The 23,760-nt window shown below is 36.4% G+C and overlaps 2 protein-coding genes and 1 long non-coding RNA gene across 3 annotated transcripts; 2 read left to right on the plus strand and 1 right to left on the minus strand.

Moving 5' to 3' along the window:
- Window positions 1-8,314: 8,314 nt before the first annotated feature.
- Window positions 8,315-9,181, plus strand: LOC135135594 (uncharacterized). Its single transcript, XM_064064689.1, has one exon. It carries the CDS (start codon window positions 8,315-8,317, stop codon window positions 9,179-9,181), a length of 867 nt encoding a protein of 288 aa, XP_063920759.1.
- A 57-nt stretch (window positions 9,182-9,238) lies between these two features.
- LOC135135595 (uncharacterized) lies at window positions 9,239-10,093 on the plus strand. Its single transcript, XM_064064690.1, has one exon. It carries the CDS (start codon window positions 9,239-9,241, stop codon window positions 10,091-10,093), a length of 855 nt encoding a protein of 284 aa, XP_063920760.1.
- Window positions 10,094-15,301: 5,208 nt separating this feature from the next.
- LOC135135031 (uncharacterized) lies at window positions 15,302-16,536 on the minus strand. The gene is made up of 4 exons (XR_010281428.1): window positions 16,104-16,536; window positions 15,915-16,053; window positions 15,723-15,863; window positions 15,302-15,378 (listed from the first exon to the last, which is right to left on the minus strand). It is a non-coding gene; the product is annotated as an uncharacterized LOC135135031 (long non-coding RNA).
- Between the last annotated feature and the right edge of the window lie 7,224 nt (window positions 16,537-23,760).

The following is a 23,760-nucleotide window of genomic DNA, read 5'->3' on the forward strand; positions in this document are numbered from 1 at the left end:
TTCGATGACAGTTATGACTTTTGACGTTTCAGGTCAGTAATAATTTCCCGACCAAGGTTAGTAATAAATCATATTCCAACCTATACGGAGGTTGGGAAACTGTGTATTACACTATAATTGTGAATAAACAATTTTACCAACGAAAATACTTATAAAAATGTGATGGATTGTAAAATTTCATCACACTTTGCGTTTCTACCTACCGTTGCGTATGAAATATGTACAAAGCACATCCCCCGCACCGCACTTCCCATCTTCCCCATCATCAACCGGACTTCCATATAAATGTGACAAGTGCGACAAGGCATTCAAGTCGGCGCTGAATTTAGGCACTCACAAGCGTACTTGTGGGATGAGGCGTACCAAGTGCCAATTCTGTAAACTGGAATTTCCCAGTTACGAATCAGTACGTCAGCACGAGAGACGAGCACATACGGAGCTTTACCAGAAGGAACTGGCGAAGCGACTGCCGCAATCGGATGCGGAGACATTCTCGATATTAGCCCGTATAGAGGCTAGGGCGGTCCCTGTGAAACCTTTCCTTGACCAAATGACGGGCCTGTCCGTCCATCAGATCAGGCATAGAAGGGAAAAGGCGCTCTATAAGAAGTACCTCGAAAATGCAAGAAGAGAGGTAAAGGAGGATAGCAGGAAAATCTTCACCCGAGTAGGTACCTCAACTTCCACCTCCAATTGCATTCCCCCTCTACGCCACTATCCAACATCAGTAGTGACCCTTCCCCAGCCCCTGCAGTTGCGTCTAACACGCAGGTGGAAAAGCATGTTGCCCCACCCGTAGTCGCCACTATCGCGGGAAAACCACAGGATCATATCGTTCCGCTACAGGACCATATCGTTCCTCTTCAAGACCATATCACCATAGTTCCCCCTCCCACGCCGAACTCCGTATCACCTGATGGAGCGTATTGCTCGCCTCCACCGCCCGCTGAAAAGAAAAAATGCCCCCCGACACCACGGGACCTCCGTTATAAGCGGAGAGAGCATTTGCGGAAAACCTACGATCCCCAAGAGACACCTACGTCATCTATCTCCCGACACGACTTGTCTGCTGTCCTCGAATCGCCCTCGCAGGGAAGTCTGCCCTCTCAGGGCCCTGAGGTGCGGTTCGAGGAAGTGGAAGTCTTGGTACACCATGACGCACTTATCGAAACTGACACTACCCGATCTGAGACACTCCTAACTATGACACACCCAAAAGAGACTACACAATTTGAGACACCCCTAATTACGACAAACCCTAATAAGACTCTCCCAATCGCAAACCACCCCTCTCAAACACCAGACTCGACCTGTCAACCAAACGCGACCCCTGTAACTATTCTCACAGATCCGATCCCCTTGACTCCCGTAACCATCTCGCAGGAGGATGCCGACTTGTTAACCGGGATGACTGAAAATCCTCGGAGAGCATCGATCATCCGGTGTGATAGTAACCCCGATATTTCAAGATCGGTATTGAACAAGGATAAGGGGTGCCCCTTCGAACAATTCTTTCGTGATACTCTAAAGGATGAGAAGATCACACAAGAGGCCCGTAATTTGGCTCATCTCGTACTAATAACGACCGAGGTTGATGAGCTCCCCACTATTATTAGCGGATGGATAGCGGAAAACATCAAGCCAGTAAAAAAAGTAAAGAAGGGTCCCTCAAAGAAGAATAGGCCCCCCAAGAACTACGGCCAAGAATATACAGGGCGCAACAGGAGGGCTACCACCTACAAGAAAGCCCAGGACCTGTACTCTAAAAACAAAAGATTATTGGCTGACAAGATTCTTAAGGGGAAGAGCCTCTTTGAAGAAGAGATGTACCCCCAGGTCGAAGCGGTCGAAAAAGTCTACGGGGGCATATTAGAATCTGCCTCCCCGAAAGACGGCGAACAATTCGTGACAAGAGAGAGGAGGAAGAACACTTATTACCCCATCACTATGAAGGATGTCGCGTTTGTAAAAAATAATTGGCCGAATTCAGCTCCCGGCCCCGACGGTCTCGACACAGCGGACGTTAAGAAGGTCCCGAATGAGGTACTGGCCATCCTTTTCTCAGTCATGCTTCTGCAAAAATTGGTCCCACCTAGCTGGCGTGAGGCAAGGACGACCCTCTTGCACAAGGATGGGCCTCGTGACGATCCGAAGAACTGGCGCCCTATAACCATAGGGTCGGCGATACAACGCCTGTTCCATAGAATTATCGCCAATCGTCTCAAAGCTGCCTTCTCATTAAATACCCTCCAAAGGGGTTTCGTAGACGTCGATGGAACGCTTGCCAACGCCGTGCTCTTGGAATATTATATGAAGCGTAAGACTTATAACGTGGTATCCTTGGACATCAGTAAAGCGTTCGATACGGTTTCACATTTTTCTCTAATTAGGGCACTCTGGAGATTGGACATCGAGGACAGCATGATCAAGTATATCCAAACTACCTTCCAATCTTCCACTATCATGAATATTCCGGGAATGGGTCGAACCCGTAAACTTTCTTTTAATCGGGGCGTTAGACAGGGTGATCCCCTCAGTCCATTATTGTTCGTGGCTGTAATGGACGAACTCCTGACCGAGTTAAATGACGGTTCCGTCGGCGGTTCCATTGGGGACCAGGAAAAAGTTGCGTGTCTCGTATTTGCCGACGACCTCATCCTCTTGGCCGACAAGGACGTCGACATGCCAGTCATACTCGATACCGTGTCGTGCTTCGTAGCCAAGAGAGGGATGGAAATCAATCCTACGAAGAGTCGTGCGTTATCGGTCGGGATCGTGAAAGGAGCTCCAGTGGTTCGAACTAAATCCATCTTCTCGGTTAATAGGAAGAAGATTCCCACGATGGACTACCTAGATAGTTTTCGATATCTAGGCCAGGCATACAACGCGACCGGTGTCCTTAAGCCCTCTCTAACGAATCTACAAGTGTGGTTGGATAATGTCGGTAGATCGCCACTGAAACCGCATCAAAAAGTGGATCTTATCAACACTTTTCTGACCCCCAAACTGCTGTATGGACTTCAAAATTACAGAGTGAACTCAAGGATCCTACGAGACGCGGATAGAATGATCAAAAGTTCGGTGAGGTTCATTCTACATTTGCATACCAGAACCGCGAGATGGAGGTCTAGGGATCACAGAACTTCGATCCGATAACAACCAGGATCCTCCAGACAGAGTTCGGACAACTTTGGCTGGAGAAGCTACAGAACTTGGCAGGTGACATTCCAGCAGTCCAAAAGTGGAGAGAGGCTATCAAGACGTGTCCTTTCACGAAGGGCCTCGAAGAAGCGGCAGAGGATCACGCGAGCAGGGCATGGATCAGGAAGATCCCGCCCGGCTGGTCTGGGCGAGATTATGTCCGTGCCGTGCACCTAAGGACAGCGAACTTGCCATCAAAAGGCATACCCTCCGTTCCGGCAAACCAGCGGAACTGTAGGGGCGGATGCGAAAAAACGGAAACGACGTGCCACATATTACAAGCTTGTCCCGTAACGCACGATGCGCGGGTTAAAAGGCACAATGAGATAGTGGGAAAGATTGCGGGCCATTGCAAAAAGAAGAATTGGGGTGCAGAGCTGGAGCCCAAAGTCAGACACGACGATGGCCAGCTCTACAAGCCGGACCTAGCGATTCACGTAACCTCGTCCCGTATTGTCATCGCTGATGTGCAAGTCAGCTGGGACGGCTCTGAGACACCGATGACTGAGATCTATAATCGGAAGAAGGGAATGTATGAAAACGATAAGTTTATCGAAGCAGCTAAGAAGACATGGCCGGGCAAAGACCTTATTTTTAGACCCGTCATCCTGGGGGCACGAGGCATATGGCCTCGTGCTAACCGGGCAACTGAAGAAGCGCTCGACATTCCATCGTCGGTTAGGCATAGCTGTGTGCAATCTACCCTGAAGTGGGGCTCAACCCTCCATTCTTTATTCATGCGATCTGTGTGGAAAAACCTAGGTGGCCGCAGGGGGGCAACCGCAACCAACAACGCAGGGATGAGTAATAGGAACAGAAACAATGATAATCGCTTAACTGATAATATATTGATTGTCATCGATTCCCTATTTTCAGATTTTGTTGGAAGCAATGTACTCCCTGAAGAACGGTCCGCAAATATTTGCTTGCAAAGGCAGCAAACCTCACGTTTGTATTTAATATATATAGTAAAAATCAAGTTAATTTATATACATTCACAGGAAATATTCTGGATCGCATAGGTGTGAAGAAACGACGTCTAATCGACTTCACGCCTAGTGAACAGAAACTTTATGGCGAAGCAAAACGCCTGCAAAAGCAAGTGGGCCGTCTCCAAAGACAAGCCCAAAAAAGGAAGAACGCCTTGCACTCCGCAAGAAAACTTCTGCGGGATCGGCGATTTGTTGATCTGATAGAAGGTCTAACTCCCGTCCAACAGCGGTTTTTCGAAAATCGTAAACCAAAAGGCAGAAGTTTTACGTTTGAGGAAAAGGCAGGCGCCATTGCCATTTGGAAAAATGGCCCTAAAACTTCTGTACAAAATGTTTACGTTGCCGTCTATTGGCACTGTGAGGGCAACCCTAAATAGAACCGGGTATCAACAAACCCATATTCGAAGTTCTCAGAAGACAAGTAGGTAAGTCGTAAAATGGACCCCAAGTACAATTTGTGTACTCTCATCTTCGATGAGATGTCCATTCAGCCTCACCTTGACTACTTGCCTTGTGAGGACAGAGTCGGAGGTTTTGAGGATGAGGGTACAACAAAGACGAACAAAATTGTAGATCATGTTTGCCTGTTTATGCTAAGAGGAATTTTTGGAAGGTGGAAACAACATGTTGCTTTTGCTTTTTGGAAAAACACTGTGCCTGCCGTAAACATTGTCCGCTTTTATAAAGAGATTGTGAAAGAGGCAACGGCGTTAGGTTTAAACATCATTGCTTCCGTTTGTGATCAAGGCACTACAAACAGTGCTGCACTCGATATTATTTTACAAGACCCCAAACGGCGTGCTATTTTGGAAAATGGAACAGGAATTAAAGAAAATGTGATAAGAATTGGTGATCACGAAGTTATCCTCTCTTTGATCCTCCTCATCTTCTAAAAAGTACGCGGAACAATCTTCTCACCAAAGATCTGCTTTATTCAGAGAAAGCAGGTGTGGAGAGAAGAGCTTCTTGGAGTTTTTTTGAAAGGGCATATGGATTGGATCATATGCTACGTGACAATGTAAGACTGATGTCAAAGATTACCATAGACCATGTGGAGCCGAACTTAAGAGGCAAACAATGAAAGTTCGTTATGCTTCACAGGTCTTTAGCCGTGGTGTTTCTTCTTTCATGAATTTCTGTTCCAACCGGAGATTTGGGGGATCATTACCACTTGATGCTCAATACACGTCCGATTTTTTTCTCTTCATGGATTCCGTCTTTGACAGCGTAAATGGAGGATTCGGAGACTGCGGTGGTAAGAACTTACGTAAATTGGTAGGAGTTAATAATTACCATCATCTTGTTGGTTGGAAGGGAAACGCATGTTCAGCAATATGAGATTTGAACCAAGTAAAGCTGGAGATCGAGCAAAGCCCCCAGTTTTACAGGGGTGGTATAGCACTTTAAATGGTTTTATGATTATCAAGCAAACTCTAAAGAAGCTTGGCTATAACTTTTTCCCAGCAAGAGCTTTTAACCAAGATCCTTTAGAGAAGTTTTTTGGTCAATTAAGAAGACAGTATGGAGTACGATATACAAATCCCACTTGTCGAGCATTCCTGCCATTTTATAAGTTACTAATGATGAAGAATTTTTGCTCCTATCATTCTCGTGGATCTAATTGTGAGCAAGATGACGACTCATTTGTGGTCACAATTAGAGAGTTTCTTGGTCTTCAAATAAACCGAAAGGGTATCGAAGATCAGTGGAAGCCGCCACCAGTTCATGATACAGTATCTAAAGACAATCTTTACGATCAAAATATCATAGGCTATATTGGCGGATTTTTAGTCCACGAAAAAAATTGGCCACTTAAAACGAAGCGTTATTTTTTAATAAATAATGTAAAACATAGTAGGCTTTGCTTAAATGACATTTTGTTTTTGACAGTTTCTAACATCATAACCACTATTGTGTATTATTTTTGTTTTAGAAAATGAATCCGAAACATTATTTGCTTCGTCAAAAAATTCTGTGCAAGACGAATGAGAACCCAGAAATGTCTTTTAGAACAGATTGCAAATTCCTTGGAAATTTCAAAGTCGACGGTGGCAAATGTTTTGGATAACTTCAGTCAACGCTTAACCATTGATCGCAAACCAGGTTTAGGCAGAAAATCTGGTGCTGCATGTAAAATCATGGAAAAAAAAGTGTTACGGTCCTTCATGCGAAATCCCAATGACTCTGTGAGAGATGTGGCCAAAAGAAATTTATTTGGAGGAATGCTTGAAAAAAAGGTTATTGCCACTTCTAAAAGATCATGTTCCTACTCTTTTCTAGCCCGATCTAGCCACAGCACACCAAGCAAAGCGAGTTGTGGAGTGAGGGAATCTCTTTTGTTGTCTCAAGCAGTAATCCACCTAACGGCCCCAAGTTAAGGCCCATTGAAAAATATTGGTCCCATGTAAAACCGGAACTAAGAAAAACAAGAGATAGAGCTAAGAGAATTACTGGTTTTGAAAAAAATGGAGCAAATCATCAAATAACGTTCATTTAAAGTATGCACAAGATATGATGACAAGTATAGGAAACAAAGTTAAAGTTTTTTTTGGTTATAGATTTGTTTGAATCAAATTGGTTACAATATGTTATAGATTATGTTAAGATTATCCTTACGTTATAATGTTAGGTCGAAAGTTTCATAAATAAATATTTTATAATTTTCTTTGAATGGCCAATTTTTTTCGTGGACAGTCTTTTCCAAGAGAAGATGTCGCAGAGGCGTGTCGCTACACTTTTGGGCATACCGTGGACTAGTGTTAGTTATCTAATAAAAAAAATGGAGAAAAGGCGAGCAACTTGATCGCCGTCAAGATATGTCGCATCACTAGGGTTGGAGAAAATCATGCGGTCGTTCAAGTTCTGGAAGACATGCCATTTACAACCCCAGTTGAAGCTGCAGCGATTACTAATTTTCCCAGATCATCAGTAAGAATTGCCTGACGACGCATTATGGAACGAGGACTAGGTCAGCGTGCGCATCTGAAGTGAAGCAGAGAGAAACATTCTCCAATATTAAACCCAATTTAGTGGGAAATATTGAGTTTTCAAGTGTGAAAGTGTAATTAAAAAGTGATAATACAAAGACCGCAGTGCATGTACATAACAAAATTCGGATAAATTGGTACGTAAACAAACACTGTCTAGGTTAGGAAAACCGAGCTGTAACCTACGAGGGGTCGACCCGGGGAACAGTGCGGAGCGGGGAGTAGGCAGTGATAGCGAAATAGCGAAAAAGCGAACTGATAAGATAGAAACCGTAAGTCAGTGGCGGCGCATAAAATGTCCGATACCGACGAGAATAGCACCGACGAAAAGGGAAGGAAAAGAATGGCTGATCAAGAGAATAACATCTTTAGTAGGAGTGCGAAAACTGCCAGAACACCAGGCAAAAAAGAGAAACCAACAGATGGTGATAAATTGGAAAAGATAATGGAAATGATGATGCAAATAACTACTGATATAAAAGAAATAAGGAAAGAAAATCATGAGTACAAGCTAGAGTTGAGAGGGTTGAAAGTCGAAAATGAGAAAATTAAAGAGGATAATCTCAAATTAAAACAAGAGCTAGAGAAAGTTAAAGAAAGGGTAGAAAAGCTCGACAGAGATAATAGAAAAAACAATATCGTTGTTAGTGGGTGGAAAGGAGAAATAGGAACTGACAAGCCACTAGCAGCAAATATGGAAAAATTTTTAGGAAGAATTGTCGAGGGGGAAGTTGCAGTTAAAAATGCTTACCAATTAGGCCCTAAAATTTGTTTAGTCGAACTGGGTAAAAAAGAAGATAAGCTAAAGGTTATGCAAAATAAGAAAAAATTGAAGAATGAAGGAGGCGATAGAATATATATAAATGATGATTGGACACCGGAAGAAAGAGATGTAAATAAGAAAATAAGAGAAATTGCTAAAGAGGAAAGAAATAAGGGGAAGCAAGTCAAGTTAGGTTATAGTAAATTAACTATTGAAGGCAAGACTTATAGATGGAATAAACACACAGAAACATTAGAAGAGGTCTCAAAAAACTAGCGCAAAATAGGACAAAATGGCATAAGGTAACGAACCCGGCAAGGATAAAGGATACGAGATTGGCTAACGGAAAAATACATAGAAAAGGCTGGAAAATGGGAACTTGGAACATTAGAGGTTTGAACGGGAAAGAAGAAGAACTTTTGGATGAATTTGAAAAACTGGGTTTGAATATTCTGGCAATAACGGAAACCAAGAAAAAAGGTCGTACAAGTATGGAACAAAGAGATGGGCATCTCCTGATTCTAAGCGGAGTTAAAGTAGAAGAACGGGCACAAGCGGGAGTGGGATGCCTAATAGAAAGAAACATAGTGGAATTTGTAAAAAAATGGGAGTTTTATTCGGAAAGAATTCTTAAGTTGGAGATTGAGACGGATAAGAAGCAAGAGATTAATATAATAATTATTTATGGACCTAACGAAGATGATAGAGCTGCAGTAAAGGATGAATTCTGGGCAGAAGTAACGGAAATAGTGGATAATGCAAAAGACAGAACGATTATACTAGGGGACCTTAATGGTAGAGTAGGACGAAGGCTTAATGATGCCGAAAATGTAATAGGAAAACACGGAGAAAATATAAGAAATAAAAATGGAAGAAGGATAATCGAATTTTGCACCCAAAATAACCTGCTTGTAATGAACACGTTCTTCCAGCATAAGGAAATTCATAAATATACTAGAGTACTTGAAAGTAGAAATGAAAAATCTATCATAGATTATGTTTTAATTAATAGAAACTTTAGACACGTAATACAGGATGTAAGAGTGAAAAGAGGGCCTGAAATTAATAGTGATCACTTTTTAGTCCAAGCGAACACGAGCATTGGTTATACTAAAGACAGAGCTGGAGAAAAACCTAATTCACCAAAGAAAGCACCAAAAGTAAAATTAAGAACATACAAATTGAATAATCCTGAAGTAGCACGAGACTATAGAAATATAATAGAAGAAATGATATAAGAAACCGATACTGAAAGGTTGAATTGTCAACAAACATGGGCAGTATTGAAGGAGGCGATGTGTAAGGGTGTGGTACGATCATGCGGAACAACAAAGGAAAACCCAAAAAGGAAACAAACTCATTGGTGGAACGAAGAAATTAAGAACGAAGTGAAAATCAAGAAGAGGAGGTGGAGAGAGTACCTGCAATGGAAAACAAATGGAAATTATAATAAATATAAAGAACAAAGGAACAAAGTAAAAGAAGTAATAAAGAAGGCAAAAGAAAAGTCTTGGGTAGACTTTGGAAATAAAATGGAACAGGATTATCATACTAACCAAAAGCTCTTCTACAGAATTCTGAAGAGTTTAAGAACAAACAAGAAAGAAGAAACAATTAAACAGATAAGAAACGCAGAGGGTATTTTGCTGAAAAAGGAAGAAGAGATTATGGAAACTTGGAAAAAGTATTTCGAGAAACTACTGAGCAGCGACGAAACTGACAGGTCCGTCGACGTGGTGGGAGACGATAAAGAATGGGGACAAGAAGCAAAAATAGAGATTAATGAGACGGAGATGGCAATAAAGATGTTGAAAAAAGGTAAAGCTGCAGGATATGACCAGATTACGGGAGAAATGCTGAAAAATCTGGGCAGAAATGGGTTGATATTGCTCACAGATGTATTCAACAAAGCAATGAATGAAAACACAATCCCGAAAGATTGGGAAGTTGGAGTGATAATACCAATCTTCAAGAAAGGAGACAAGACTCAGGGCACAAACTATCGAGGTATTACATTACTCAGCGTGGCGTGTAAATTATATTATTATTATTATTATTATTATCTTTACCGAGCAGAGGTAACCTATTATGCTCGTCAGAGGGAACACATTATAGCAGCTATTTTCAGTTTACTACTATTTCTTCGTTAAGAAGTGTTCGGGTGGATGATAGATAATGCAATATTCTATAACACATCATTCAGATGAATATTTAAACCTTTTTTAAATGAATTAACAGTTCTCGAGTTAACAATTTGTTCATCTAAATTATTCCATAAATGGAACACCCTGTTGGTTAAAAAGTTTTGACGCCACCTTGTTTTATATTCCTCATGAAACAGTTTCGATGTATGTCCACGTAGTCGAGATGTGTTAGCCATAACAAATATATTATTTAAATTAATACTGAATTTATTTGACAGTATGTTATAGGTGCAGACAAGATCATTTACTATACGACGTTTTTCTAAGGATGGTAGCTTTAATTCTGTTAATCTGTTTTCGTACGACTTGTTCTTTAAGTTTACCACAGTTTTGGTGTAGCGTCTTTGAACTTTTTCTAATAACTGTTTATCCTTAATAAGATATGGTGACCATATCACACTGGCATATTCGATAATGGGCCGAACATACGAGACAAAGAGTTTTTTCATTAGGTCCCCGTTTGGATTAGTAAAAATTTTCTGGAATAGATAAGTTTTAATATTAGCTCTTTTCACAACGTATGCAACATGTTCAGAAAATACGAGTTCTTTGTCAATTAAGACACCCAGGTCGTTTATTTCACGAACCGTCTTCAAGGAATGGTTTTCAATTGTATAATTTGTATTTGGATTATTTTTCCCCAACCGGAGGACAAAACATTTGCTGTTGTTTAACGGCATTAACCAGTCACAAGTCCATTTGTGTATGGTTTGAAGATCATCTTGAATCGCCTGCGAATTCTCTAGTGGATTTCCATACAACCTGCCATCATCAGCGTAAAAAGAATGGGAAGACTTTATCAAAGCTAAGAGGTCTGATATGTATAAAAGAAAAAGAATCGGACCTAGTACGGATCCCTGTGGTACGCCCGATAGGACTGTGCGCTTAGTAGAATAGAGTGAACCGACTTTGACTGAAAAACATCGATTTTTAAGAAAGGCCTCTATCCACCGTAACAAAAGACCCCGAATACCAGCTATTTCCAGTTTGTACAATAAACGACGATGAGGAACGCGATCAAAAGCTTTTTCAAAATCAAGGTATATAACGTCGATCGGAATATTTCGCTCTAATGACAATGTCCAATTATTGATACAGTGAAGCAAACAAGTAACAGTTGACCTTCTAGGTAAAAACCCATGTTGATTTGGAGAAATAATATTGATTTGTTCACAAAACAGATGAAGATGTTTTCTTATTATTCTTTCCATAATCTTGCAACATATAGAAGTGAGGCTTATCGGTCTATAATTTTCTGGTTTAGTTTTGTCTCCCTTTTTGAATACTGGGGTTATTAGTGCCTGACGCCAACTAGAAGGGAGAGTTGAGGTTTTAAATGAACAGGACATAATGTAGGATAAGGGTCCCGCTAAGTCTATAGCACACCGTTTGAGTACAAGCGCCGAAATGCCATCAGGACCTGGACAGCAATTTTCAGACAGTTTTTCCAATTCTCCTAAGACAACGTCCTCAGAAAAGCTAATATCAGAAAGTAATTGTGTCACGGGTCTTTGATAAGAAGGTAGGCTACCGACGGGTTCGGAAGTGAAAACACTTTCAAAGAAATCTGCCAACAAGTTTGCGGTTTCTGTTTCACTTGTGGCAAGTTTGTTATGTTTGTCTGCTACAATCGGAACCGAGACTTTGGTTGACAATTTACTTCGGACATACTTGAAGACTGCTTTTGGCCCACTAGTTACTAATTTTGTTTCATAATTCTGTTTGGCCTTTTTAAGGTCTTGCTTAAGTATGTTCGAGAAATTCCGATGTTGATCATAATCCGCTTGAGTGCCGGTGGCTTTGTATCTAGCCCATAATCTTTTTTTTACATTGGCACGTCTGATAAATGGTTGCGTAATCCATGGCTTCTTACGATTAAATCTGATTTTAGTTTTAACAGTATTTTTGGCCATAGCATCAGATATGGTGGTAGCAAAGATGTCCCAAGCATCACCACAACTGCCAGTTGCATAAAGAAAGTCCCAATTTTTACTAGCCAAGTCAAACTTCATATTATCGAAATTTATTTTAGAAAATTCTTTAATGCAGTATTTTTCAACTGAGGGTATGAAGTATTGAATAGAGGCTTCTATAACGCAATGGTCGGAGACCCCAATTGGCGGATTTTGCTCGATTTTACTTAGAAGATTTTGATCACTGGTTAAAATCAGGTCTAATAAAGAAGGAGTGTGACCAATACGAAAACGGGTAGGGAATGTTACGAGTTGCGCTAAGTTAGTTGTAAGCAACATATCCTTAAATAGTCCCTCAGAACCATCATTATCTGATATCAGAATATTTGGCCACGAAATTTTGGGAAAATTGAAATCTCCAAAAATTAATAAGTTTGAGTGAAGACTGGAGAGTGACTTAATTTCGTCAAAAAGCAATTGATCATCTATAATATTGCTACTAGGGGGTCTGTATATACACACTAATGATAAGTTTATGTGTCTACTTGTACAGTTAACGCTAACCACCTCTATATTACCAAAGTTTTTGCTAGAACTTTTTATTGAAAAATCTGTGAAAAGAGCTTTATTTAAAAATATACCTACTCCTCCCCCACGAGTCGTACGATCGGTTCGATACAGATTGAAATCATTAAGCCCAATTACAGAGTCGGGGATTATGGGATCTAACCATGTTTCAGTTAATAAGACGACTGCTGGATTTTTGTCTTGAATGTATAAAATGAATGAGTCTAATTTAGCTAATAATGATGCGATGTTAGTATACATTATTGAGAGTTCAGTTATTTTGCTTAAGGGAACCCCAACTGCGCTTGCCCGAGGTTTTCTTGGCAATTGCTATGCTGAGAATATATCAGATTTAAGTTTGTCTAAGGCAGCTTTATATACTGGACAGTTGTAATCCCATACAGCATGCTTAACATCAGCTTGAGTATTGTTTTGTTCACCCAAATAATTTTGGTTATCTTTAATACCTTGGCGTATGCAATTTACACATTTATAATTTTCTGCTGTACAGGTTGCAATATTGTGCTCTCCGCTGCATTTTGGACAACTTATTTTTTCCTTGCACAACCGAGAGGAGTGACCGAAACGGTTGCAATTAAAGCAGCGAATAACTTCTAAACCATCAAATGCAACGCAATAAGATATGAGCGAATTTTGGAACAGCGGATAAGAAGGATAATTGAACCACAACTTGATCAATCGCAGAGTGGATTCCGGAAAGGAAGAAGCATCCAGGACCATATCTTTACAATTAAACAACTTACGGAAAGGGCGAAAATAACAAGTAAAATATATATGCAGCATTTATCGATATAGAAAAGGCTTTTGACAGGGTGCCAAGGTCCGCAATCAACGAAAGTATGGTAAAGAGAAATATAAGTACAAAATTGAGACAAGCAATTATGAGCCTATATAGAACAACTAGAAACTATGTGAGGACCGATAACATGGAATCAAGAGAGTTTGTAGTGAAAGAAGGACTAAGACAAGGAGGGGTTCTAAGCCCCTTGTTATTTAACTTAGTTATGGACGACATCATAAAAAAACGGGTAATAAGACGAGCAAGCTGTACGTAGGGCATAGATGTTTAAAACCTGTATGGATCAAGCAATGTGCTTTCGCAGATGATCTGGCGATCTTCGCGGAAACGGAGCAGGATCTACAGAAGAACGTTGAGATTTGGAACAGAGCATTAATGGACAGAAAATTGAAAATAAATGTAGAAAAGACTAGGGTCATGGTAATGGGAAAAGCTAGTCATGACATTAGCGTACAAATAGATGGAAAAGCTATAAAACAAGAGGAAACTTTTAAGTATTTAGGAGTACTGCTGAGCAGCAATGGCAATCAGGAGGTGGAAATCAAGGCGAGAATCGAAAGTGCAGCAAGATTGTACCACAGTATTAAAAATACATTCATAGGAAAGAGGGAAATATCAAGGAAAGTGAAGATGAGCGTGTACCGAGCTGTTTTTACACCAATACTTATATTTGGAAGTGAAAGTTGGATCGTAACAAAGAAAATAATAAGCCAAATACAAAGTATGGAAATGAAATTTCTGCGACGAGTAATGGGTATAACAAAAATGGATAGAATCAGAAATGTAGAAGTGAGGAAAGAATTAGATATAGAACCGATCGTGAATAAAATAGAAAGGAACCAACTACGGTGGTATGGACACCTAATCAGAATGGACAGAGAGACTCCAGTAAAAAGTGTATGAGAATCTAGAGTTCAGCACAAAAGACCAAGAGGAAGACCGACCGTAACGTGGAATGAAAATATTGGGAAAACTCTGCAGCAGAAAGGAGTAGGGTGGGCGGAAGCCAGGATGCTCGCAAAAGATAAGAAAAAGTGGAGAAACGTGGTGTACGAAGGACATGTCCATGAATAATATGATGTAAATATCTAACACCTTCGGGTATTGTAGGTTTTTGATTATATATATATATATATACGTCAATAATAACTTTTGGCCTCGCGCCAGATTTAGGCAACAAGTAATGGGAGAATATGAAAACCACATCCTAGCCTCAAACCTGTCATATCAGTGTTCAAATTTGTATTTATGGTTGCATCATTTACAACAAGCGAATGCTTGACACGTTTTAAAGTAGGTAAATATTTGGAGTTATAGTTTAAACTGTTTTCGAGTAAAAGAAAGAAAAAGTGGTATGAATCAGTTTATTCAGAAATAATTTTTTGGAATTAAAACAGCCACATAGAGGCTGAAGAAATTAAGATAATCAAAGAGAAAAGAAAACAACTTAAAACTAGGAAAGCTTACTTCGTAGTAAGTGCAATTATATTCTATGAACATTTAATACTACTATAAAACACCAAAGTAGATTATTCATATTTATTATGAAGTTAGAGATTGCAATTATTAACAAAGTTGACAACGTATGGATAAAGTTAAATATATATCTTTTAGTCAAAAGAGGTGTCTGCATAATTTGTTACAGTGTGTTTGCAGGTATATTTGTACAATGCAGCAGCTGCTGCATTCACTATCCAAATGTAATGTATAAATAATGATTTGTCTGGTGTATGGTGCAGTCTTAAAATTAGGTATTTTTACTATATTTCAATTGGATAAATATTTTTACACATATTTGTAAATTCTCGTGCTTTGCCAGTTTTAGACGTTGGAATTTTAATTATTAGCGTATCGTTTTTGTCTTGAATGCCGTCATTATTTTTCAATTTATCCATTCCACATGCTCCTACAACTTCTAATAAAAAATAAACCTAAAACATAATGATTTATAGACAATGTGATTGACCTTGTTTGAGATCACCTTTAACATCGGGTACATTTAATCACGGGCTTCTGTTAAAAATTTTGGTAAGTCTTCTCTTGTAAATATATTTGATTTCTTGGCAATGTAACCTATATTTTTTGCTTGAAAACTTGGTGTACTTAGATATATCTATGCTGTTTTTTATTAACAGAGTTGACTTTAACTACGACTATGCAGCCCAAAGTGTTAAAGATTTCACAGAATTTGCTTTTTCAGCGAAATACTCGTATGCAATGAGGTGTTCTCCATATATTTTGCATGGTTGTTTCTGCGTAAAAAAAAAATTCATACCGCTTTTCATAAACTGTGGCTGAGTTTTTAGGTAATAAATTTGATATATTATCTGCCAGTTTTTGCAAGTTCGGTCGAATGCATGTAAACTGCTTGTTATTATTGCTATCCATCTCTATTTTGCAATTGCTACAGATCTTTCTGCAAGCAAAAATATTAAAAGTGCCGAAAAATAAGAGGTATGCTTCATACTTTCATTTAAAATGGGCATGTAAGCTAATAATCTGTTCTGTAATAATAATAAAAGCTTATTATAGGTTATGTAGATACAAGAAAATTGTTCAAATTCTTCCATTCCGCATACTCCTACAACTTCGAATAAAAAATATACCTAAAACATTATGTTTTATAGACAATGTGATTGACCTTCTTTGAGATTACCTTTGACATTAGGTACATTAATCACGGGCCTCTGTTAAAAATTTTCGTAAGTTTTCTCTTGTAAATATATTTGATTTCTGGGAAACATAACCTATATTTTTTGCTTGAGAACTTGGTGTACTTAGATTATATCTATGCTGTTTTATATTAACAGAGTTGACTTTAACAACGACTATGTAGCCCAAAATGTTGATTTCACAGAATTTTCTTTTTCAGCGAAATACTCGTATGCAAAATGAGATATTCTCCATATAATGTTTTCCATGGTTGTTTCTGCACCGAACAAAAACTTATTACAGGTTATGTGGATACACATTGTTCGCTGCCATAGAATGTCGCTGCACTTCAAGAAATCCGCTGTTGCCATGCAAGGTTGCGACGTTGCGAGATTACGCGCAAATTTAGTTAATAAATTATATTTATAAAATTAATAAACCGGATGTCTTTCTAATAACTAATAAAAAGGGTTAACAAAGAGTATAGAATTACTGCTACATGAATTTCACTGGCTTGTGTTGAAATTTCGGGTTTCCAATTTTAAATTTATTAATCTAGTACTTCGTTCCAAAAACAAAATTGTGCCCGGAATGATGGGTTAATTAGCTGTTTTCACATATACGAAGCGCACGAGTCCGAAAGTTACCTAACATGCAATTATGAGGCTAAATGTTGCTATGGATGAAAACTATTATTTGAATTAAAGTAACTTTTGGCATCACAGTCTTTAGATCTTTTTTCATAGGTATTTTACACTTAACAACATCATTATGAATTTATTTCTTAGATTTATTTCTCAATCCACCAATATTTGTCTTAACCTCATAGAAAATGTTTCGTCTTATGGAAAAAATCTGAATCTTTACACTTAGGGGTGTGCCTGAATATATAGCACCGAATATTGTCTCACATGAATTTTACTGCCTCGATTTGACCAAATCTTGGGTTTCCGATTTTAGATTTAATCATGTACCTAGTACTTTAAGATATGTTAGCACATGAGTCCGAAATTATGAGGCCAAAAGTTTCTATGGATGAAAGCCATTATTTGATTTAAAGTAACTTTTGGCATCACATTCTTTAGATTTTTTTAATAGTTACTTCACAATTAATAACAAAATTTTGACTTTTTCTTTTAGGTTTATTTCTCTTATCTGTTATTAAAATAACTGCTATTAAGTTAATTTTAGCCTGGGTTGTAAGTTTGAAAGTTGTTTTCTACGATTCTGTGAGGCCAAAGTCTACAAAAGATGAAAATAATTTTAGGCCAGATAGTTCAACACTCAGCCAATTATTTATTTTTATTTATACTATTTTCGTGTGGTATAGCAAGAATAATGGTCAAAAATCAAGTATTTTAGGATCAAAAAACGGCAGATCAAATTCCTGATAATATTAACACTAATAAGTCTAAAAATTTAACCAAATATTGACTTTTTTAAAGTGTTATAAGTTTACTGACGAGGTGGCTGAGAAAGGGGATGAACCCTGAAACTGGTATCACCAAAATAGTATAAATAAAAATAAATAATTGGTTGATTGCAAAACTAACTAACCCAACTTTGTACCCGCGCTAATATGGAAACACACATATCAAAATAATTAGCTCATTTATAGCAACTTTCGAACTCTCGTATTTTATATTTGTCTAAGTAGCAAGTACTTAAAAAATTTAAATTATCACTTTAACTTTGAATAAAAAAATATTTTTATGAATGCGTCTACAGATTCTTCTACCATTCACAGTCTAATTTTGTACTAACTTCATACAAAATGTTTCGTATTATGGAAAAAATCTGAATATTTACACTTGGGGGTGTACCTGAATATATAGCACCGAATATTGATTCACATGAATTTTACTGCCTCGATTTGACCAAATTTTGGGTTTCCGATTTTAGATTTATTCATGTACCTTGTACTTTAATGTATGTTAGCACATGTGTCCGAAAGTTATTCGTCATGTAATTATGAGGCCAAAAGTTTCTATGGATGAAAGCCATTATTTGATTTAAAGTAACTTTTGGCATCACAATCTTTAGATTTTTTTAATAGTTACTTCATAATTAATAACACAATTATGACTTTTTCTTGTAGGTTTATTTCTCTTATTTGTTTTTAAAATAACTGCTATTAAGTTAATTTTAGCTTGGGTTGTAAGTTTGAAAGTTGTTCTCTACGATTCTGTGAGGCCAAAGTCTACAAAAGATGAAAATAATTTTAGGTTAGATAGTTCAACATTCAGCCAATGATTTATTTTTATTTATACTATTTTCGTGTGGTATAGCAAGAATAACGGTCAAAAATCAAGTATTTTAGGATCAAAAAACGGCAGATCAAATTCCTGATAATATTAACACTAATAAGTCTAAAAATTTAACCAAATATTGACTTTTTTAAAGTGTTATAGGTTTACTGACGAGGTGGCTGAGGAAGGGGATGAACCCTGAAACTGGTATCACCAAAATAGTATAAATAAAAATAAATAATTGGTTGATTGGAGAACTACATAACCCAACGTTATACCCACGCTAATATGGAAACAAACATATCAAAATAATTGGCTCATTAATAGCAACTTTGGACCTGTCGTCCTTTATATTTGGCTAAGTAGCAAGTATTTAAAAAATGTAAATTATCACTTTAACTTTGAATAAAAAATATTTTTATGAATGCGTCTACAGATACTTCTACCATCCACAGTCTAATTTTGTTTTAACTCCATACAAAATGTTTCGTATTATGGAAAAAATCTGAATCTTTACACTTGGGGGTGTGCCTGAATATATAGCACCGAATATTGATTCACATGAATTTTACTGCCTCGATTTGACCAAATTTTGGGTTTCCGATTTTAGATTTATTCATGTACCTTGTATTTTAATGTATGTTAGCACATAAGTCCGAAAGTTATTCGTCATGTAATTATGAGGCCAAAAGTTTCTATGGATGAAAGCCATTATTTGATTTAAAGTAACTTTTGGCATCACAATCTTTAGATTTTTTTAATAGTTACTTCATAATTAATAACACAATTATGACTTTTTCTTGTAGGTTTATTTCTCTTATTTGTTATTAAAATAACTGCTATTAAGTTAATTTTAGCTTGGGTTGTATGTTTGAAAGTTGTTCTCTACGATTCTGTGAGGCCAAAGTCTACAAAAGATGAAAATAATTTTAGGTTAGATAGTTCACCACTCTGCCAATGATTTATTTTTATTTATACTATTTTCGTGTGGTATAGCAAGAATAATGGTCAACAATCAAGTATTTTAGGCTCAAAAAACGGCAGATCAAATTCCTGATAATATTAACACTAATAAGTCTAAAAATTTAACCAAATATTGACTTTTTTAAAGTGTCATAGGTTTACTGACGAGGTGGCTGAGGAAGGGGATGAACCCTGAAACTGGTATCACCAAAATAGTATAAATAAAAATAAATAATTAGTTGATTGCAGAACTAACTAACCCAATTTTATACCCACGCTAATATGGAAACAAACATATCAAAATAATTGGCTCATTAATAGCAACTTTGGACCTGTCGTCCTTTATATTTGGCTAAGTAGCAAGTATTTAAAAAATGTAAATTATCACTTTAACTTTGAATAAAAAATATTTTTATGAATGCGTCTACAGATACTTCTACCATCCACAGTCTAATTTTGTTTTAACTTCATACAAAATGTTTCGTATTATGGAAAAAATCTGAATATTTACACTTGGGGGTGTGCCTGAATATATAACACCGAATATTGATTCACATGAATTTTACTGCCTCGATTTGACCAAATTTTGGGTTTCCGATTTTAGATTTATTCATGTACCTTGTACTTTAATGTATGTTAGCACATGAGTCCGAAAGTTATTCGTCATGTAATTATGAGGCCAAAAGTTTCTATGGATGAAAGCCATTATTTGATTTAAAGTAACTTTTGGCATCACAATCTTTAGATTTTTTTAATAGTTACTTCATAATTAATAACACAATTATGACTTTTTCTTGTAGGTTTATTTCTCTTATTTGTTATTAAAATAACTGCTTTTAAGTTAATTTTAGCTTGGGTTGTAAGTTTGAAAGTTGTTCTCTACGATTCTGTGAGGCCAAAGTCTACAAAAGATGAAAATAATTTTAGGTTAGATAGTTCAACATTCAGCCAATGATTTATTTTTATTTATACTATTTTCGTGTGGTATAGCAAGAATAATGGTCATAAATCAAGTATTTTAGGATCAAAAAACGGCAGATCAAATTCCTGATAATATTAACACTAATAAGTCTAAAAATTTAACCAAATATTGACTTTTTTAAAGTGTTATAGGTTTACTGACGAGGTGGCTGAGGAAGGGGATGAACCCTGAAACTGGTATCACCAAAATAGTATAAATAAAAATAAATAATTGGTTGATTGGAGAACTACATAACCCAACGTTATACCCACGCTAATATGGAAACAAACATATCAAAATAATTGGCTCATTAATAGCAACTTTGGACCTGTCGTCCTTTATATTTGGCTAAGTAGCAAGTATTTAAAAAATGTAAATTATCACTTTAACTTTGAATAAAAAATATTTTTATGAATGCGTCTACAGATACTTCTACCATCCACAGTCTAATTTTGTTTTAACTCCATACAAAATGTTTCGTATTATGGAAAAAATCTGAATCTTTACACTTGGGGGTGTGCCTGAATATATAGCACCGAATATTGATTCACATGAATTTTACTGCCTCGATTTGACCAAATTTTGGGTTTCCGATTTTAGATTTATTCATGTACCTTGTATTTTAATGTATGTTAGCACATAAGTCCGAAAGTTATTCGTCATGTAATTATGAGGCCAAAAGTTTCTATGGATGAAAGCCATTATTTGATTTAAAGTAACTTTTGGCATCACAATCTTTAGATTTTTTTAATAGTTACTTCATAATTAATAACACAATTATGACTTTTTCTTGTAGGTTTATTTCTCTTATTTGTTATTAAAATAACTGCTATTAAGTTAATTTTAGCTTGGGTTGTATGTTTGAAAGTTGTTCTCTACGATTCTGTGAGGCCAAAGTCTACAAAAGATGAAAATAATTTTAGGTTAGATAGTTCACCACTCTGCCAATTATTTATTTTTATTTATACTATTTTCGTGTGGTATAGCAAGAATAATGGTCAAAAATCAAGTATTTTAGGATCAAAAGACAGCACATCAATTTCCAGATAATATTAACACTAATAAGTCTAAAAATCTAACCAAATATTGACTTTTTTAAAGTGTTATAAGTTTACTGACGAGGTGGCTGAGGAAGGGGATGAACCCTGAAACTGGTATCACCAAAATAGTATAAATAAAAATAAATAATTGGTTGATTGCAGAACTACCTAACCCAAATTTATACCCACGCTAATATGGAAACAAACATATCAAAATAATTAGCTCATTTATAGCAACTTTGGACCTGCCGTCCTTTATATTTGGCTAAGTAGCAAGTATTTAAAAAATTTTAATTATCACTTTAACTTTGAATAAAAAATATTTTTATGAATGCGTCTACAGATACTTCTACCATTCACAGTCGTAATTTTGTCTTAACCATATAGAAAATGTTTCGTTTTATGGAAAAAATCTGAATCTTTACACTTGGTGGGTGTGCCTGAATATATAGCACCGAATATTGATTCCCATGAATTTTACTGCCTCGATTTGACCAAATTTTGGGTTTCCGATTTTAGATTTATTCATGTACCTTGTACTTTAATGTATGTTAGCACATGAGTCCGAAAGTTATTCGTCATGTAATTATGAGGCCAAAAGTTTCTATGGATGAAAGCCATTATTTGATTTAAAGTAACTTTTGGCATCACAATCTTTAGATTTTTTTAATAGTTACTTCATAATTAATAACACAATTATGACTTTTTCTTGTAGGTTTATTTCTCTTATTTGTTATTAAAATAACTGCTATTAAGTTAATTTTAGCTTGGGTTGTATGTTTGAAAGTTGTTCTCTACGATTCTGTGAGGCCAAAGTCTACAAAAGATGAAAATAATTTTAGGTTAGATAGTTCAACATTCAGCCGATTATTTATTTTTATTTATAATATTTTCGTGTGGTATAGCAAGAATAATGGTCAAAAATCAAGTATTTTAGGATCAAAAAACGGCACATCAATTTCCAGATAATATTAACACTAATAAGTCTAAAAATCTAACCAAATATTGACTTTTTTAAAGTGTTATAAGTTTACTGACGAGGTGGCTGAGAAAGGGGATGAACCCTGAAACTGGTATCACCAAAATAGTATAAATAAAAATAAATAATTGGTTGATTGCAGAACTACCTAACCCAACTTTATACCCGCGCTAATATGGAAACACTCATATCAAAATAATTAGCCCATTTATAGCAACTTTCGAACTCTCGTATTTTATATTTGTTTAAGTAGGAAGTACTTAAAAAATTTAAATTATCACTTTAACTTTGAATAAAAAAATATTTTTATGAATGCGTCTACAGATTCTTCTACCATTCACATTCTAATTTTGTACTAACTTCATACAAAATGTTTCGTATTATGGAAAAAATCTGAATATTTACACTTGGGGGTGTGCCTGAATATATAACACCGAATATTGATTCACATGAATTTTACTGCCTGGATTTGACCAAATTTTGGGTTTCCCATTTTAGATTGATTCATGTACCTTGTACTTTAATGTATGTTAGCACATGAGTCCGAAAGTTATTCGTCATGTAATTATGAGGCCAAAAGTTTCTATGGATGAAAGCCATTATTTGATTTAAAGTAACTTTTGGCATCACAATCTTTAGATTTTTTTAATAGTTACTTCATAATTAATAACACAATTATGACTTTTTCTTGTAGGTTTATTTCTCTTATTTGTTATTAAAATAACTGCTGTTAAGTTAATTTTAGCTTGGGTTGTAAATTTGAAAGTTGTTTTCTACGATTCTGTGAGGCCAAAGTCTACAAAAGATGAAAATAATTTTAGGTTAGATAGTTCACCACTCTGCCAATTATTTATTTTTATTTATACTATTTTCGTGTGGTATAGCAAGAATGATGGTCAACAATCAAGTATTTTAGGCTCAAAAAACGGCAGATCAAATTCCTGATAATATTAACACTAATAAGTCTAAAAATTTAACCAAATATTGACTTTTTAAAGTGTTATAGGTTTACTGACGAGGTGGCTGAGGAAGGGGATGAACCCAGAAACTGGTATCACCAAAATAGTATAAATAAAAATAAATAATTGGTTGATTGCAGAACTACCTAACCCAACTTTATACCCGCGCTAATATGGAAACACACATATCAAAATAATTAGCTAATTTATAGCAACTTTCGAACTCTCGTATTTTATATTTGTCTAAGTAGGAAGTACTTAAAAAATTTAAATTATCACTTTAACTTTGAATAAGAAAATATTTATGAATGCGTCTACAGATTCTTCTACCATTCACAGTCTAATTTTGTACTAACTTCATACAAAATGTTTCGTATTATGGAAAAAATCTGAATATTTACACTTGGGGGTGTGCCTGAATATATAACACCGAATATTGATTCACATGAATTTTACTGCCTGGATTTGACCAAATTTTGGGTTTCCCATTTTAGATTTATTCATGTACCT

Source organism: Zophobas morio, unplaced genomic scaffold, assembly GCF_036711695.1.
Source record: "Zophobas morio isolate AGI-343-1 ecotype UQ-CSIRO unplaced genomic scaffold, CSIRO_AGI_Zmor_V1 ptg000024l, whole genome shotgun sequence".
Classification (NCBI taxonomy): Eukaryota; Metazoa; Arthropoda; class Insecta; order Coleoptera; family Tenebrionidae; genus Zophobas; species Zophobas morio.